We start from the raw sequence: 19,103 nt of genomic DNA, 5'->3' as shown, positions 1-19,103 counted from the left end.
TGGGACGCGAGAGAGAGAGAGGAGGGGGCGGTGAGCCGGTGACACTCGATTGGATTGCGTGCATGGGAGTTATTGGGCGTCTTCCGTACTTTTCACGCGTGCAACCGTTGCAGCCACCGCTGCAGTTTTGTGCTCCAATGAGACATGCCAAGGCTTCTTTAGAACATCTGCGGGCCACAAGCGGGCCACAACACAGAGGAGCCCAACCCACCAAACACGCCAGTTTTGGTTTCCCATGGCCTAATTAGAGAGCGTGCAACCTATCAAACTCACCCTAACGTGTGCATGTTATTTTGAATGACATGTGTGGTATAGCGATGATGGACCGCAGTACTTCCGGCAGAACTATTGAAGCAAGATATCTCTCTTTTTCATGGTGGAACTAAGATTCTGGTTTTAACTTGAGTTCAACTAGTTCACAGATCAACTGTGCCTTAGGCAAGCCTAAGGCGGTATTTCGCATATGCAAAGCATTATCTAATTTAAACTAGACTAATCTACTGATAAAACTAAATTAATCAGTTTGGATTACGAAACGGGATATGGATGGGCGCCGCTTTGCAACCTAGTATGATTGAGTGGGGCAGTGGGACAGAGATTTGGTGCACATGAGCACCAGTGATCTCACTTCAAAAAATAAATTAAAAATCATATTTCTAAGCTTCACAAAAATCTGAAAATAAATTATGATGTAGCCGGTATTGTATCCTATGACCGTGTAAATTTTCAACTTAAAATAATGTGTATTTTAGGCTGCATAAAAATAACAAATGCATAGATCTGAGTATAGTGATTCAAATCTACAAAAAGAAAACAGATTTTGTCATTTTTGTATAGGTCAAAAAACAAAATATTTGAAATTGAGATTTTGTAGGTTAGTGGGGTACATCATTAGGTAATTTTAGAATTTTGTTACATAATTTTTTTAAACATATAAATATAATTTTCGATTTTTTTAATAAGATGAGAGCACTAGTGCCCATGATCCAATATGACTTTTCGGGGGCAGTGGCCCTATTCAATGTTTTGAATCTCAATGTAATTTGTTCAGACTTGAAAGGAAAATGATTCAAAAAAATTGAATTTATACTAAGATTGCCTCCATTCATCTGCACTTGCCCCAACTGAAGTTTCTGTCTGGTTCCGCGCTGGGTATGCCGCCGGACGCCGTCGACTAGCGCGGCGGCACGCGGCAGCTCAGGCTGATGACAGCATAGCAGCGAATGTGTTCCTAGCTTACTGTGTTGAATAGTCAGGCCAAGTATAACCGTTGGATCGAGATCCGACGGCAAAGCTAATACCGAGCTGTTAATTCTTCTAGATCCCAACGTAGCTCGTGCGGGGGAAGTCCGGAGGGGGAAGGAACAGATGAAAAAAAACAGAAAAAAAATCGGCAGAGTTCTTTTGCAAACAGGACCCTGGTCAGTGGTTTGACCCTCTACCCTTCCCCACGACGGCCGGCCATGGCGGCGAGGGTGCGGTTCGGGCTCCTGGTGTCGATGCTCCAGGCCATGTCGCAGGACCGCACGGCGACCAAGAAGCGGGGCCGCCTCCGCGCGTTCCTCGACATCGTCTACGGGGAGAGCGCAAGGGACGACTACTTCAGCGCGCTCCGCCTCATCATCCCCGCCCTCGACCGCGAGCGCACCTCCTACGGGCTCAAGGAGGCAGCCCTCGCCGCCGTCCTCGTCGACGCGCTCGGGATCGCCAAGGACTCCCCCGACGCTCTCCGCCTCATCAACTGGCGCCGTGGGGGAGGCGGCCGCAACGCCGGCAACTTCGCCCTCGTCGCCGCCGAGGTATCGTACCTCGGATAAACCGCATTTTTTTACCATTCTCTACAGCCCCTCGATGTTGATTGATGGAATGCAGTTTTTGGGGGTTCGATGGGCTGTGCGAGCTGATTGAATCGCGTATGGGGTTTAGCCGTTTAGGGTCGAGGATTAGAGGTTGACCAGGAGCTTTGACCTTTCACTTTCAGATATGTGCTTTGCTTCTCCATATGCCTATAGGTTGTATGATACTATGCTTTGCTGCCACTAGTGTGTTATTTGGGGTTTGATGCACAGCTTATGATAACCATGTTCTCACGGCTTAGCGAGTAGAAGGGCTGCAAACTTGATTGGTCTTTGTATGGTTGAATTGGTTTGATGCTAACATGTATAAGGAAAAAAGCTGATTCAGTTCAAAATGCATATAGCTGGATTGGCTAATCAAAATGCTGCTTGACCTGTTGTTGTCCTAGCAGCTTATCTTGCTGGTTCTTTTCAGGTCGTGCTTAACACAAATTTTCTATTGCTACTCAGGTACTGCAGCGGAGGCAAGGAATGACTTCTGGTGGGTTGACCATAAAGGAGGTTAACGATGCACTCGATCGTCTTTCAGCAAGTGACAATAGGTACCTTATACATCCATTTTGTTTGCACTTGTGTATGACTGCAAAGTCAGAACTCAGAAATTCTTCCTTATTCTTGGTAGGTCTGAGAAGGCTTTGATTCTTTCAAGTCTGATCAAGAAAACCACTGCCCTTGAAATGAAGTGGCTTCTAATGATTATTCTTAAAGGTGAGTCGTGTTCTACCCATTGCCATTTTTGCACATTTTCTTTTTATATGCATTTCAACTGGTTTTGCTTTCCTTTTGATGTTCCCGTATCATCATAGATTTAAAAGTGGGGATCAGTGAGAAGGGTGTATTCCATGAGTTTCACCCTGATGCCGAAGACCTGTTCAATGTTACTTGTGACTTAAAGTTGGTCTGTGAAAAGCTCAATGATCGGAGTCAAAGGCACAAACGTCAGGTGATTATACTTCCGCGTGTAATTCTTTTCTCATTATGTACTATTTGTCGTGCAATAATAAAGTCCTGAAAATGTAGTGTTATTTCTGCGTGGAATCGTCCATGTTCTTTTGGATGGATAAGGTGTTTGAATATCTTTCAGGAATATCACATCTTTTTTCTTCTGTTATTCCTATGTTGTATGACCAGGATATAGAAGTCGGAAAGGCCGTGAGGCCTCAACTAGCTCTGAGAGTCAGTAACGCTTCATCTGCTTGGAAGAAGGTATTTCCTTGTTTTTTCTAGCCCCTAGCGGGACTATGAAAGTTTTAGCTATTTTCTAGGAAATACTTTCTTTGTATTTCTCTTCTGCATCACCTGAATCTGCTTGGTCAAACATACCACTTCCCTCTCTCCAGCTTCATGGCAAACCAGTGGTTGCTGAGTGCAAATTTGATGGCGAGCGTATCCAAATTCACAAAAATGGGGACGATATTCATTTCTTCTCACGGTAAACTAAATGGTTCCGTATTTACTTCCTGCACATTCTTCCGAAACATACTGGTTTATATTGTCAGCATATTTATGTTTCTGTCTGCAGTTGTTTTCATACTGCAGAGTAGCTTCATGGTAGCCCACTAATGTTTTCTATCTATCAGGACCTTTTTTGATCATTCTGAATATGCACCTGCGATGTCCAAATTTATTAAGGAGAATATCCTGGCTGAAAGGTATATTACTAATCAGTAGTATCCTATCTTATTTATGGGTATTTTAGCATTGATAGGAATTAGGGCCAGACTTTGCATGAAAGAAGAAATATCCATCTCAGGACTCAGTCTTGTCATAACTAATTGGAGGAAATATTGCCAATGATCGTAGCAATACACAGTTAGATTCTTGGTCCTCTTTGGCTGTAGTTAGCCAGATAGGCATGAGACCTCTCTATCTAGAAGAGGATGCCTCAGGAACAGAGCCCAAAATAAGCCTGAACATGCTGACTTAGTATGGGACCCTTCTTGCCATTAGTATTATTCCCTAGACACTAGAAGCTCTACGTGGAACGATATCAATCCTTTGTGTAGATTATTTCATAATACAGCTTGGTTATTCATTCTTAACTCTCATATGAATTCAACTGAATCCTCAGGTGTATTTTGGATGGAGAGCTGCTTGTGTGGGACACTGCGCTTAATCGGTTTGACGAATTTGGCTCAAACCAGGAAATAGGTTTCCAAATTTTCATTTTAAATAGTAATATTTTACATGTTCTTTTGAATGTTTAAATCGAACTCAACTATTTTATTCGCAGCAAAGGCTGAAAGTGAGGGGCTGAAGACTGATCGACAGGTATATCATGCATTTACAGTATATATTTGGTTTATTTCAGATTGGCCCTGGGGTGGCAGTCCCTATCTAACTGAATTTGCTTTCATTTACCTTGCAGTTGTGCTGTATCCATCATTTTTAAGTGCTTCTTACATCTTGCTTTCTGTCTTGATAACTTTAGCTGCCAAGCTGGTAATGAAACTCCTTTTGGTTTTAGTGTCTTGGAATGTCTTGCATAACTGTTCCTCGGCTTGGTATATGTATATAATACTTTAACACATGACCTGAAAATTATTTCCACTCATCTGCAAATACTTAATGATAATGATCAGGACCATTATTATTTTGCCCTTCAGTTTTTCACATCCCTTTTTCTCCTCATGATTGTCATGTTTTTCTTGACGTTAGTAATGTGCAGATATTGCTTTTGACATTCTTTATGCTGGAGAGGGTAGTTTTATCCACCTAAGTTTGACAGAGCGGCATGAAATGTTGCGGAAGTTTGTTAAACCCTTAAAGGGTCGTGTTGAGATTTTGGTCCCAGCAGGTGGTCTGAACATCCATCGTACCCCAGGTAGCCTTGATAATTTATATGCCTGGGATGTTCACTAATTTCCCTGTAAAATTCATGTACCATGCATCCTAATAGGATGGTAAAATCAATGAAATGAAACGCAAAAGTCTTGCGTTTTCACAGGAAAAAATATATATGCTGCCTCAACTCTACATCTGACTCAAATAAGTTGATCTAGATGACGTCATAAATATTACCACAGGGGCAATAACAGAACTATCCTTTTTGTTTTTAAATATACCTTTTTATCTTCACAATTTTATTTTGTTGTAGTGCATAACGAGCTTGATTGTTTCTCTATACTTTTTTCCCCTTTCAGTACATGTAACAGTAGTTATGTATGCAAATTGTAGATGAACCATGCTGGTCCATTTTTGCTCCCAATATTGAAGATATTGAGAAATTCTTCAAGGAGACTGTTGAAAACAGGTTTATTTCCACTTACTAAACAGAAAATATTAGGAACCTGTTTGTAATACTAATACCGATAACTAAATTTAGTCTCCTATCATTATTTAATCCGTTATTTGTTCTTAGAGATGAGGGAATTGTACTAAAGGACCTTGACTCCAAATGGGAACCTGGTGATCGAAATGGAAAGTGGCTTAAATTAAAGCCTGATTATATAAATGCTGGTGCTGATCTGGATGTTATTATTATAGGTTAGCATCATACCACTTACTTGACGTATAAGCTGTAAATGTTTCTATCTGTTGATTGAATGCAGTGATTGAGTGTATGTCTATTACTTTGTTTTTAGGTGGATATTATGGATCAGGGCGTCGAGGGGGAGAGGTCTTTACATGTTCTTATTTTGAATTTCACATATTTGTTTCACTGTTGAATGTTATCAGATGATGCATAGTTTTGAATGTGTCTTTTTTTATCTGTTCTTACATGGTAACTCGTGGCTATTATATTGCAATTTTATTATTATGCTAAGATCACACTTGAATTGAATTTGTTCCTTAAGTGGATGATATGAAGGAATTCTAATTATTTGAAAATATTTATAGGTTGCACAGTTTTTAGTTGGTCTTGCAGTGCCTTCAGATGATAATAGTTACCCCAAAAGGTAACCAAACTTTTCTCCTACTGTCATTTGTATGCCTTTTGTATTTTCAATGTGGAGGAAAGCTATAGGTGGAAATATGGTATAGAGGCGGGATCCAGTTTTGCTAATAGTGTATTGCTGATCGTAATAGCTAGGTTCTGCTTCATCCCAAAATAAAAAAAAGCTAAGTTTTGTTCTTAAGTAAATAAGTTACATAGCCTTTTGATCATGCAGTTTTGATGGCTCCCTCCGTCCCAAAATGTAAGCACCCTTGATTTTTGCTTGTCAACAACTTACAACTTTGACTATTATTCGCAAAAAAAAAACTTTGACTATGATTTGTATTTATAATATGCCCACAAAATTAATATAAAGATATATAAAATAAAAAAGTTCGCAAGAAAAATGCAACGATATCATTCATAAATTCCCAATCCATCTAACTTAGCGTATATTCACGTAAAAAAAACTTAGCATATATTAATGGTCAAAGTCTGCATCAAAGACCGTGCAAAATAAAACGCCTTATATTTTGGGACGGAGGGAGTAGTATTTTGTGTTTCTTACGAGCTTTTAATATGGTGAGATTTTCAGAATTTTTATCTCATTTTATGTATTTTGCTTTCCTTGCAAGATTCCTTTCTTTTTGTCGAGTCGGTACTGGTCTCTCCGATGAAGAACTTGCCACTCTAGTCGTGAAACTGAAACCCCACTTCAGGTATTTATTGTCTTTGTTTCTCCTGTTGTATTGGCATTAGTTTACGTGTTTGGAACTATGTGTTAAGGTACTCTATTCCCTTCTCATGAACGGCTATTTTTGAATCAGAAAAAATGAGTACCCCAAAAAACCACCCAGATTTTATGAAGTAACAAACAATTCGAAGGAGCGGCCAGATGTTTGGATAGAAAGCCCTGATAAGTAAGCTTTATTTAATGGTTTGAGTTCTTGGCTTCTTGCTAGCCAGTCAGGTGTAGCAAGCATCTGATCAGTTAACTCACGAATTGCAGGTCAGTCATAATATCTATAACAAGTGATATCCGAACAATCAAATCTGAGGTAATCCATTTAAATGATTGAAGGTTGTATTATGTGTTCTTGTCCAATGTAGCAAATCAGTGAGCTGCTCCAACTGTTTTTTTGACACATGCTTCCATTATATTAAAGGTATTTGCTGCCCCATACTGCTTGAGGTTCCCTCGCATTCAACGAGTGAGATATGATAAGCCATGGCACGAGTGCCTTGATGTGCAGTGTAATTCTCTTTGCGCTTTAGTTTATTGTTTTATCAATACCCTCATTTTCAGTTTGAATATCTCATAGTAAGGTAAGCTGCTTTTGATGCCTTGTATATTAAATATAAATATATATTTCAAAGATGAACTCTGAAATATTGATCATCACAGCATTTGCGGAGATTGTGCATTCAAGTAATGGGACAATGCACAAGGCAGAAGGTGATAAGAGTCTGAAAAATGACAACTTAAAGAACTCAAAAACAAACAAAAGGAGAGAGAAGAAGAATGTATCAATCATCCCTGCACATCTTATGAAGACTGATATATCAGGCTTAAAGGGAGAATCCCTGATATTTGCAAACACGATGTTCTGTATCCTTTTTTTGGCATATTTTTCACCACCTACACTATTGTGTCGACGATTGAGGAACTATATCTGCATTTTTTACAGCACACCATATATTCGAAATGGTACATTCCTTATTTTACTTAGATTTTGTCAACACCCCTCCATCATATAACCTCGACTATTTCCATAAACTGGTTGTGGAGAACGGAGGATCTTTCTCAATGAATCTTAATGACTCAGTTACTCACTGTATAGCAGCGGAGAAGAAAGGTATTCCCCTTTTCTCGTGCAGGACTACTTTTTTTTTTATTCTGAGTGTTGAGTGCATACAGTTTAGAGGTAGTTTGCTGCACTCTCAGGTATCAAATATAAGGCAGCCATGCGCCACGGAAGGATCATCCATCATTCATGGATCTTGGACTGTTCCAAGCAAAAATGTCTTCTTCGTTTGCAACCCAAGTTCGTCCCTTGGTTACATCCCATATTTCTCTCTTCTATCTATTTACCGAACATATTCTAAACGCAATTCATTATACAGGTATATCCTCTTTCTTGCAGATTTTGCCAGACACAAATTTCCTGAAGAGATTGACTCGTACGCTGACTTTTACTACTGGGACATCGACGTTGCTGACCTCAAGCAGGTGTGAAGCTCTTTTCTGTATGCAGCAAATGCTGCTTTATCTCATTATAAACAATAATATGATAATGTTACAGGGGGTCTGAATTAATCATGTTATTTGAGCTATAACAAAACTCTAACCAGGCACTAGAACCTGATAGCATTGTTGATAAAAGAACGACCAAGACACCAGGCACCAAGAGAGTTGAACCCTGGTGGGCATAGGCGAGGTGTTTCTATGTCTCTATGGCCATACTGTGCCACAGCCTGGGCTTCTTGAATCAAGCCTAATATGGCTCATTATTTGGCCCAAGAACGTGGGATTGCTCTGAATTAGTTAAAGTAGCCCAGTCTTAGTTTTGGCTCACGTTCCGCCTCTGCTGGTGGGTGGGTTGACGATCATGCGACCCCACCAACTGGTTGGTGCTCAGTTTTCCCAATCAGTATAGTGCAAGGTGGACATACTACACTACTACACCCTATAGTTAGCTGGGAGCTACATGAAATTTGTATATATAGTATATATACATAAGCCGCAGAATGTCTAGTACATATTTTTTTACAGTGCTAATTTGCAAACTATCAACATGTGCCTTGGGATCAGGAATCTGGAATAGGGCACTTTAGAGAGATCTGAAGACCACATGGATGTACATTTTGTGAGTAAATCCTCGCAGAGAAATCACTACTGGATATCTCTTGGGCAGAGAAATCATGTTATGATATCCCTTACAGATACGTAGATCATTTGGCAAATTTCACCAATCTAAGTCTTCCTAATAATGCCGATCCAAAAACCCATCTAATTATCAATGTTGGGCTTGGTATGACAGCACCCAAAGATAAGTTTGCATCGATATTTCCCTGTAGAACCATGTATTATTTGCATCCCCTGGCATTGTAAGTTTATCTTGAAGACATTTTATCACATAATTTTTTAGCTTGTAGTCTTGTGCTAAGAAGGTTGCTCTGAGTAGCAAGTGGTGGCGAAGGTGTTACAGGCTGTGACTTGAAATATTTTTTGTTTTTTTTCCTTTTTACAAGGACTTGTTTATGATGATTCGTTTTGATGTTTCTTCTTCCATTGGCTCATTGTTCAGATTTTCAGCAACATCGACAAAGTTCCTGTCGATCCAAGCATGGTACATCGGTACAAAAAGAAGTACTATGCAGATGAAAGATTCTGCTTCTTCCAGGGTTGCTGCATTTACTTCTATCATGCACCTTTAGTGTAAGTTCCATATACTGTCAAATATAATCATCCATGTGATGTCACTACTTATTTGTTTCTCTCATTTCTTTTTCTCTTCCTGGAGTAATGAGGACTACAATGTAATATCTGATCTTGCACTGAAGAGGGTGAAGCAGGACCTTACCATGCATGGTGGTCAGTTTTGCAGCAGCCTTGCTCCTGCAACCCATTTGGTTATAGTTTCAGTTCTTCAGGTGTACAATTTTGACATAGTGTACAAGAGGTAATTATTTAAATACTTATAACTTTTTGTACTTCCTCCGGCCCTAAATACTTGCCACAGGTTCAATAAACCTAGACAGATTTAAGCCTACATTTCGCCTAAATCTGCGACAAGTATTTAGGGCCGGAGGGAGTATATTGTGTGAGAGACGGCAAGTAGGAACAGGATTGAGTCTATTGTTTATGCAGCTTCCCTCCAGCTGAGAGACGTTACCTACATGACAAAAGATTGCATGTAGTCACTAATAAGTGGTTAGAAGATTCAGTGGATAAACAAATGAAGCTTCCTGAAACAGCCTACAACCTTAAACCAGATACATTAGAAGAAGTACAAATCGAAAGGAGGTACTGTATTTATTAAATGTTCACATTTTAAGGTTCAACATCTCTAACACTTCATATATTTTATACAGTATAAAAGTACTTTTTACCTGATGGTTGTTATCGTGATATTTTATTTCAGTGAGGAGAATATCCAGCCCTCTAATGACAAGCACGCGGAAGACGTGGAGGTTGAACCATCTCATGCTAAAAATGTAAGGAAAAGGGGCAGGCCAGCCAGCAGTAGTTCAAGAACTGTACGGGCTGCTCCTAAGCCAGTCCGAAGAACAAAGGCTAGAAGAGGAAATAAGCATGCAAAGATAGATGATATTGAATCTGAAGAAAGTGGCCCTGGTGAAACAGGCCAGGATGATCTAAAGTCAAACACAGATGACATCTCTAAGATGGAAGAAGATAGCAGCGACAAAGATCATAGACCACCTCGAGCTGCTCCTAGACCAGTTCGAAGAACAAATGCTAGAAGAGGAAATCGGCGTGCGAAAGTAGATTATCATGAATCTGAAGAAAGTGAACCTGGTGAAGGTCAAGAAGATCAAAACATGGACACAAAGGAAGATAACCTGGATAAAGACCTAGGACCACCTCCAGGTGCCCAGTTCATCGCATTGGATGAGGAAAAGCCCAAAGTTGTCAAATTGACTGCCGCGGAGGAGACAACAAGCAGTCCAAAATACGAAAGCAAGGGAACTTCCGAAAGAACAAACGCTGTTGAAGGAACAAGCATGAGAGGAGAGAAGATAGAACAGATGGTTGATCCTTTGCACGCAATGCTTCTTGACATGTTACCATCACTTAGGAACATACAGGGAGAACATGCGAGCAGCGCTCCACCAGCCAAAGTTGAGATCGATCCACCGCAGGTGGGAAGTTCGGCATCGAATTACAGGGCACCAATGCCTGAGACAGGAAGTTCTGCATCGAACTTCACGGCTCCAACACCTCCAACACCGCAGACAGCAAGTTCCTCACATGGCACCAGCATTCCAGCTCCAGCTCCAGCTCCAGATGGTGCTGCTCCAAAGAAGAAAAAGGTGAGCTACAAAGATATGGCTAGTGAGCTTCTTAAAGATTGGTGAGAGTGCTTTACCACTTTGTGGTCTGGGTAATATGTACGCCGCATGCCTTTGGCCACGTTCATTGTCCTGTAAATATGACGAATGCTTGTAAGAATTGACCCTGACCGTTGCCATCGCCCGAGTTTTCATTTTTTTGTGGAGTTAGAGCAGAAAACGTGAGTTGTGCCTGATGAAACTGAAGTTGGACCAAACTGTGCTTCAAGTTCTGAAGGGGGTTATTGGGAGATTTTATTTCTGTTGCCTAATGTGACCTTCTATAAAAAGAAACTCTCCATCCACTAAACCCGGCCAGCTCTCACTTCCCCTTCTTAATATAGACAGCTCTTGTTCCATGCAGGAGACCAGGTCTCCCTGGCAACGAGCACCGCACACGCGAGAGCCAGCAGCCTCTTCCTCCCCGTATCCCTCCCCTTGTCGCGTCATTCCTGCGTTTGCAAACCATTGCAGGCAACCTTCCATGGAGGAGCACACAGGTGTGGCGGCGTCCAATTGACGCGCAACAGGTGCGCCAACAGAGCGTGAGAGAACAGAGAGGAGCACGTAGGATAGATAAAATGTCGAACCCGCAGGGGAAGAAGGGGAACAGGAACACAGGCGGCGGCGGGCCGACTGGCGCGCGGTCGTCGGGGCAGGGAATGAAGTTCGCTCGCCGGACTGCGAGCGGGCGGTACCTTAGCCTGTCGCGTGAGGACATCGACATGGAGGGCGAACTGGCGGCGGACTACGCCAACTACACGGTGCAGATCCCGCCGACGCCGGACAACCAGCCCATGATGGACGGCGCGGAGCCGACGACAGTGGCAATGAAGGCCGAGGAGCAGTACGTGTCCAACTCGCTCTTCACCGGCGGGTTCAACAGCGTCACGCGCGCCCACCTCATGGACAGGGTCATCGACTCCGACGTGACGCACCCGCAGATGGCCGGCGTCAAGGGAGCCCGCTGCGCCATGCCGGCCTGCGACGGCAAGGTCATGCGCAACGAGCGCGGCGAGGACATGGACCCCTGCGAGTGTAGGTTCAAGATCTGCCGTGACTGCTACCTGGACGCGCAGAAGGACGGGTGCATCTGCCCGGGGTGCAAGGAGCACTACAAGATCGGCGAGTACGCCGACGACGACCCCAACGACGTGTCGTCAGGGAAGCTCCACCTCCCGGGCCCCGGCGGCCTCAACAACAACAAGTCCCTTCTCGCCCGAAACCAGAACGGCGAGTTCGACCATAACCGGTGGCTCTTCGAGAGCTCCGGCACCTATGGCTACGGCAACGCGTTCATGCCCAAGGGCGGCATGTACGAGGACGACCTAGACGAGGACGGCCTCGGCGGCGACGGCGCCATGCAGGACCTCAACCAGAAGCCGTTCAAGCCGCTAACGCGCAAAATGCCGATGCCGGCGTCCATCATCAGCCCGTACCGGATCTTCATTGTCATCCGGATGTTCGTGCTCATCTTCTACCTCACGTGGCGTATCCGCAACCCCAACATGGAGGCGCTCTGGCTGTGGGGCATGTCCATCGTCTGCGAGCTCTGGTTCGCCTTCTCCTGGCTGCTCGACATGCTCCCCAAGGTGAACCCCATCAACCGGAGCACCGACCTCGCCGTGCTCAAGGAGAAGTTCGAGACGCCGACCCCGTCCAACCCGCACGGCAGGTCCGACCTGCCTGGCCTGGACGTGTTCGTGTCCACGGCCGACCCGGAGAAGGAGCCGGTGCTCACCACGGCCAACACTATTCTGTCCATCTTGGCCGTGGACTACCCAGTGGAGAAGCTCGCATGCTACGTTTCGGATGATGGTGGCGCGCTGCTGACCTTCGAGGCGATGGCGGAGGCGGCCAGCTTCGCCAACATCTGGGTGCCGTTCTGCAAGAAGCACGACATCGAGCCCCGCAACCCCGACAGCTATTTCAGCATCAAAGGAGACCCGACCAAGGGCAAGCGGCGGTCGGACTTCGTCAAGGACCGGCGCAAGGTGAAGCGGGAGTACGATGAGTTCAAGGTGCGCATCAACGGCCTCCCGGACTCCATCCGCCGGCGCTCCGACGCCTTCAACGCCCGCGAGGACATGAAGATGCTCAAGCACCTCCGCGAGACGGGCGCCGACCCGTCTGAGCAGCCCAAAGTGAAGAAGGCGACCTGGATGGCCGACGGCACGCATTGGCCGGGTACTTGGGCCGCGTCGGCGCCTGACCACGCCAAAGGAAATCACGCTGGCATACTTCAGGTAGTATTCATGAGAGTGTTTAACATGATTATTACTACCCCTCTGTCCGTGAATACAAGGTCACATCGTTTTCCATGTCAAACTTTGACTAAGACTAGTCACAATGCATAGTATCATATGGAAGTATCATGCGTATGATACTACTACATGTTACTATCTCCACAATGCATGGTATCATATACTAGTATCATAGTCTCTATATATTAATTGTTATGTAGAATCTCAATGCAAATATATGTATAAGATTTACTTGACATTAATATTTCTAGTAGTATGTGCTATGATACAGTATCTACCTATGATACTAGTACCCTCTCTCTCATCCTTAATTGCACTGCCACATCAGCATTTTGCATGCATGGAATGCATGATACTACCTATGATACTCCCATTGTGGGTAGTCTAATGATTTAGCTAACCAAATATAAGTTATATGTCATTTTAAAATATATAATTGGAAAGTTCATTAAAATCTGATGATATAGTACTTTTGAATGACATGCAACTCATATTTAGATAACTAAATTATTAGTTAAATTTTGCCTAAAAAAAGTGGCCTTGTATTTAAGAACGGAGGAAGTACTAAACATTGCATTCTTGACATTTAGGTGATGCTGAGGCCGCCGTCACCAGACACACTCTACGGGATGCACGACGAGGAGCAGCTGATCGACTACAGCGATGTGGACATCCGGCTGCCGATGCTGGTATACATGTCAAGGGAGAAGCGGCCAGGGTACGACCATAACAAGAAGGCCGGAGCCATGAATGCGCTGGTGCGGTGCTCCGCCGTCATGTCCAATGGCCCCTTCATCCTCAACTTCGACTGCGACCACTACATCAACAACGCGCAGGCCGTCCGCGAGGCCATGTGCTTCATGATGGACCGCGGTGGCGAGCGCATCTGCTACATCCAGTTCCCGCAGAGGTTCGAGGGCATCGACCCATCCGACCGCTACGCCAACCACAACACCGTCTTCTTCGATGGGAACATGCGCGCGCTCGACGGTCTCCAGGGGCCAATGTACGTCGGCACGGGCTGTATGTTCCGGCGGTTCGCGCTCTACGGCTTCGACCCGCCCCGCACGGCGGAGTACACCGGATGGATGTTCAAGAAGAAGAAGGTGACCACGTTCAAGCAGGACCCGGAGTCGGACACGCAGTCGCTCAAGACGGAGGACTTCGACGCCGAGCTCACGGCGCAGCTGGTGCCCAGACGTTTCGGCAACTCGTCAGCGATGCTGGCGTCCATCCCCGTGGCCGAGTTCCAGGCGCGCCCCATCGCCGACCACCCGGCGATACTGCACGGCAGGCCACCGGGCTCGCTCACCGTGCCTCGCGCGCCGCTCGACCCGCCCACCGTCGCCGAGGCCGTGTCCGTCATCTCCTGCTGGTACGAGGACAAGACAGAGTGGGGCGAGCGCGTGGGGTGGATCTACGGCTCCGTCACCGAGGACGTGGTCACCGGCTACCGCATGCATAACCGCGGCTGGCGCTCCGTCTACTGGATCAGCAAGCGCGACGCCTTCCTCGGCACAGCCCCCATCAACATGACCGACCGCCTGCACCAGGTTCTTTCCTTCGATTTCCCTAGTAGTCACCAGCCACGAATTTGTTCCTCAATGAGTGTTACACCACCTGCATTTCCTATACCAACGGTGATGCATCGATCAGGTGCTGCGATGGGCGACGGGTTCGGTGGAGATCTTCTTCTCGCGGAACAACGCGTTCCTGGCGTCACGGAGACTCATGTTCCTGCAGCGGGTGGCCTACCTCAACGTCGGCATCTACCCCTTCACCTCCATCTTCCTGCTCACCTACTGCTTTATCCCGGCGCTCTCCCTCTTCTCCGGCTTCTTCATCGTGCAGACGCTCAACGTCGCCTTCCTCTGCTACCTCCTCACCATCACCATCACCCTCATCGCGCTTGGGGTCCTCGAGGTCAAGTGGTCCGGCATAGAGCTCGAGGACTGGTGGCGCAACGAGCAGTTCTGGCTCATCTCAGGCACGCGCATCCTGCTCACTCTAACGACCTAATTAAGCTAGGATCATGCATGATACTGACATTGACGACCTTGACAATTCATGTGATGACAGGCACAAGCGCGCACCTTTACGCCGTGGTGCAGGGGCTGCTCAAGGTGATGGCCGGGATCGAGATCTCCTTCACGCTCACGGCCAAGGCGGCGGCGGAGGACAACGAGGACATCTACGCGGATCTCTACGTCGTCAAGTGGTCGTCACTGCTCATCCCGCCAATCACCATCGGCATGATCAACATCATCGCCATCGCCTTCGCCTTCGCCCGCACGGTTTACAGCGACAACCCACGGTGGGGCAAGTTCATCGGCGGCGGCTTCTTCAGCTTCTGGGTGCTCGCGCATCTCTACCCATTTGCAAAGGGTCTTATGGGCCGCCGCGGCAAAACGCCCACCATCGTCTTCGTCTGGTCAGGCCTCATCTCCATCACTATCTCCCTCCTATGGGTCGCCATCAGTCCGCCCGACGCAAATTCTTCTGGCGGTGTTCGCGGCGCCGGGTTTCAGTTTCCTTGATTGATTTGGACGTCTCATATGTTAATCCCTTGCTGTATGTGCCAAAATCAGCAAGGCTGCACACCAGCACGTACGGATCAAGGTGGTGCGGTGTAATAGATGAGTTAGCAAAGTTGTTGTATTGTTCTTCGATACTTTGTTCTCCTGTAGATTTGAGAGGATTGGGTCGGTGTGTTTATATATAGAAATGGGCTTTGTAAAGGTTAAACTGGTCGAGTTGAAGGAAAATTGGATATAATCATATAAAATTGTATATATCGAAAATGTTCCCCTTCTCACCAAAAGCTTGTTTATTTCATCTCCCTAACCTACTGACCTTTTTCTACCCATTTTCAAAGTTTGCATGATGTTTCTTAATTCTTGGTTGTACGAAATCAAGTACAGAGCATAACATTTTCCGTCCAAGGAACTTTACAACTTAACTGAATGAAGGCAGCAAATGGCTTGGACAAATCCGCATCGAAAGTATAAACCCTTTTGTTACCTCCACCATGCGATGAACTGTGACTTGTCCAAAGTCTCTAAATCCGTGACACATCCACCATCTCCACAAATGGGATGGAGTCAGACGATGTGCCATGGGAGGCGTGCTCGCTGTTACCGGGCAGCAGGGGGATGGGGATTCCGCGTGCCATTTATCAGCCAGGCGGCATTGCAAAGTGCTCCCGCTTCGCCAACGTAGGCCCCAGGGAGACGACGGCGGTACCACCACCCTAGGCACGCCCGCTGCGGTCAGTGAAACTGCCATGCTTGATTCCGTGGAGAGTATCAACTCTCACCGAGACACCGAGGCATATTATAACAATACTATGGTAGTAATGAGCATGGAAAGTTTTGTGCCAATAGAAAGTTTTTGAATTGTCCTGTTTGGCTTGTCTTTAACTTTTGTGTGGTTATGTAACTTGTTGACCGACACACCCTTGTGTGCTAAGAGCAAGTAAAAGACAAATGGGATTTCTCTATAATATAAACAGGAAAAAGCTTACCCAAGATCAAATTCAAGAGTTCACCTCTTTATCCAAAACCTTAAAAATCTTTCTTTCACTATGTTTCAATTAAAGCTTATTTTAGGTTGACGAAGATGTTTTCAAACTGATTTCTAAATACTGGAGGAATGGGATCTATGCCTTATATCATCCATTTTCCCGGCCAAATAAAATTCTTCTAAAACTATTTTCTTACTATTTTAAACATTCATATTTACCTAATACTTGGAAATGGCGATTCTATCATTCAATGCATCAAAAATTATCTTTTAGAAGTGAGAAAATTATGAATGCTCATATATGGGCGGAGAACATAACTTACCCCAAATAAATTATATAAAATAATTTTTCACTGCTATTTTTCAAAAATATCAACACTAGCTCTTCTTGGCCTTTTTGATATTCAAATACTAAAATAAAGATCAAATCTTATTTTTACAGAACTTGGGGACCCTTGCTCCACACCTAAACCACCACAATGCACCCTCTAGCACACTCCCCCTCTTTCAAACAATTTGGATCGTTTCCAAATCAAGTTTTTTGGGCAAATGTTGGCCGAGCCAAGTTTTCATTCAAAATTTGTACAAACATTGCCCTAGCTCCTGCCACTTTGTAAGGGTAATTTACCGTTAATCGTTATTTTGGTTGACGCCGGAGCTGATTGGAGACCGCTCATTTGATAAAGAAAATAGTGCATGTGTTTTGCCTTTATTATTTTATATTCTTGTTTGAGTAAAATAGGAAACACCACACTATTAAAAGGGGTGGTCTTGATGAGATTAATGGGGACATCCTACACACAAGTGAGGAGAGTTTTGGCTTTTGGAGAAATAACTTTTTTGGGTGTTTTCTATGAAACCGGCTCCAGCTTCGGTCAATCGATTATACCTCCAAAAATATCGCTGGACACCGGTCTTGTGCTGACAAATACCGGAATAGGATACCGTGCAAGTTTGATTATTTTTGGTGTTCGACTCGATCGCCACCGAAGAAATCTGCTTCAACTCCGGTTTGGGTCGATGCACCGACCTGTTCCGTCCCTTCTCTCCAAACACTACAAAAAGTTCCCTTACCCCCAACGAGGCCAGCGAACAAAAAATACTATCATTAGAACAAATCTAGTGTTTGGATAACCGTAGGTGAGGCGGGCTCGGTTAGTGTCACCGGTCGAGGGCTCGACCTAGCTAACTAAAGCTAGGATCATGGTAATGACTTTGACGACCTTGTCTATATGGACAATTGATGTGATGGCAGACACAAGCGCACACCTTCATGCGGTGGTGCAGGGGATGCTCAAGGTGATGGTCGTGATCGAGATCTCCTTTACGCTGACGGCCAAGGAGGATAAGAGGACTTCTATGTGGATCTCTATGTCATCAAGTGGCCGTGGCTCAAAATCATCGTCATCACCATCGCCTTTGCCCACACCGTTTATAGCAAAAACCCGCGATGGGGCAAGTTCATCGGCGGTGGTTTCTTCAACTTCTGGGTGCTCGCACATCTCTAACCATTTTCCAAGGGCCTTATGGACCGCCGTGGCAAAACACCCACCATCGTCTTCTCACGCCTCATCTCCATCACCATATCCCTCCTATGAGTCAACATCAGTCCACCGGATGCAAATTCTTCTGGCGGCGTTCGCGGCACCAGGTTCTAGTTTCCTTGATTGATTAGGACGCCCCATTTATTAATTCCTTGTTGTATGTGTCAAAATCAGCATGGATGCACGCCAGCACGGATCGAGGTGGCGCACTGTAATACATGAGTTAGCAAAGTTGTTGTGTTGAGTTCTTCAATACTTTGTCCTTTTGTAAATTTGAGAGGATCGGGCCGGTGTGTTTATGTAGAGAAATGGGCTTTGTAAAAGTTAAATTGGCCGAGTTGAAGAAAAATTCGATATAATCATATAAAATTGGGATTTCTATTTTCGTGCCCTCGGTTCCTTAGTTGTGCTCAGTTTTCCCCAGCTCCTTAGTTTTTCCTCAGTTTTTCCCAAGTCCAAACCCGCAGAAGCAGCTCAGACGACAGGATTCCCGTTTAGTTGACAGTTTCGTGCTGACGTGTGGGGCCACGTCGTGTGGGCCCGCGTCGCGTGGGGCTGGTAGAAAGGGACCGCGTGGGACATGACGAGATAGCGTTTGGTTGCACGTGAGCAGGAGCTGGGTTTTGTCTCTCTCGGCCCAAATTGGCATTTTCCCTTTTAAGAGTACCTTTTCCACCTCCTTCTCTCTGTCCTTTTTCACCTAATTAGTATCAAATCTAGAGAAGGTTCTATTTCTGCCTTTTGGCCCTCGTTTTTTGCCCAATATGGCAGCAAATCTAGAAACTAGTATATGATAAATTCACAGCAGTATAATCAGAAAACTAAGTATAATACATAAACTGTATACAGCAGCCAAAAGCAGCCAATAACGTTGTTAATGTTCACGACAAACTAAGCTGAAAAAAATACAAGACGCACGCAATGTATGGCCAACAGAAGATTCCTCATTGCTCATATATTTCTTCAT

The 19,103-nt window shown here is 44.9% G+C and overlaps 2 protein-coding genes across 2 annotated transcripts; both read left to right on the top strand.

The window, feature by feature from the left end:
- Nucleotides 1-1,421: 1,421 nt before the first annotated feature.
- On the top strand, nucleotides 1,422-11,062 carry LOC127336309 (putative DNA ligase 4). The gene is made up of 27 exons (XM_051363107.2): nucleotides 1,422-1,799; nucleotides 2,307-2,398; nucleotides 2,479-2,564; nucleotides 2,663-2,799; nucleotides 2,988-3,062; nucleotides 3,197-3,288; nucleotides 3,437-3,508; nucleotides 3,928-4,007; nucleotides 4,090-4,127; nucleotides 4,225-4,231; nucleotides 4,525-4,680; nucleotides 5,034-5,109; nucleotides 5,218-5,342; nucleotides 5,441-5,475; nucleotides 5,697-5,755; nucleotides 6,369-6,452; nucleotides 6,561-6,653; nucleotides 6,743-6,791; nucleotides 6,900-6,987; nucleotides 7,139-7,342; nucleotides 7,464-7,589; nucleotides 7,679-7,778; nucleotides 7,858-7,963; nucleotides 9,042-9,172; nucleotides 9,258-9,416; nucleotides 9,605-9,760; nucleotides 9,879-11,062. Exons 1-27 carry the CDS (start codon nucleotides 1,464-1,466, stop codon nucleotides 10,831-10,833), a joined length of 3,717 nt encoding a protein of 1,238 aa, XP_051219067.1. The 5' UTR covers nucleotides 1,422-1,463; the 3' UTR covers nucleotides 10,834-11,062.
- On the top strand, nucleotides 11,003-15,910 carry LOC127336310 (cellulose synthase-like protein D3). Its single transcript, XM_051363108.1, has 5 exons — nucleotides 11,003-11,079; nucleotides 11,171-13,052; nucleotides 13,661-14,623; nucleotides 14,727-15,057; nucleotides 15,150-15,910. Exons 1-5 carry the CDS (start codon nucleotides 11,003-11,005, stop codon nucleotides 15,605-15,607), a joined length of 3,711 nt encoding a protein of 1,236 aa, XP_051219068.1. The 3' UTR covers nucleotides 15,608-15,910.
- Nucleotides 15,911-19,103: the final 3,193 nt, after the last annotated feature.

Source organism: Lolium perenne, chromosome 2 (genome assembly GCF_019359855.2).
Source record: "Lolium perenne isolate Kyuss_39 chromosome 2, Kyuss_2.0, whole genome shotgun sequence".
In the NCBI taxonomy this organism is placed as follows: Eukaryota; Viridiplantae; Streptophyta; class Magnoliopsida; order Poales; family Poaceae; genus Lolium; species Lolium perenne.
Note: the sequence above shows the minus strand (reverse complement) of the source record. Positions and strands in the feature narration are given on the sequence as shown.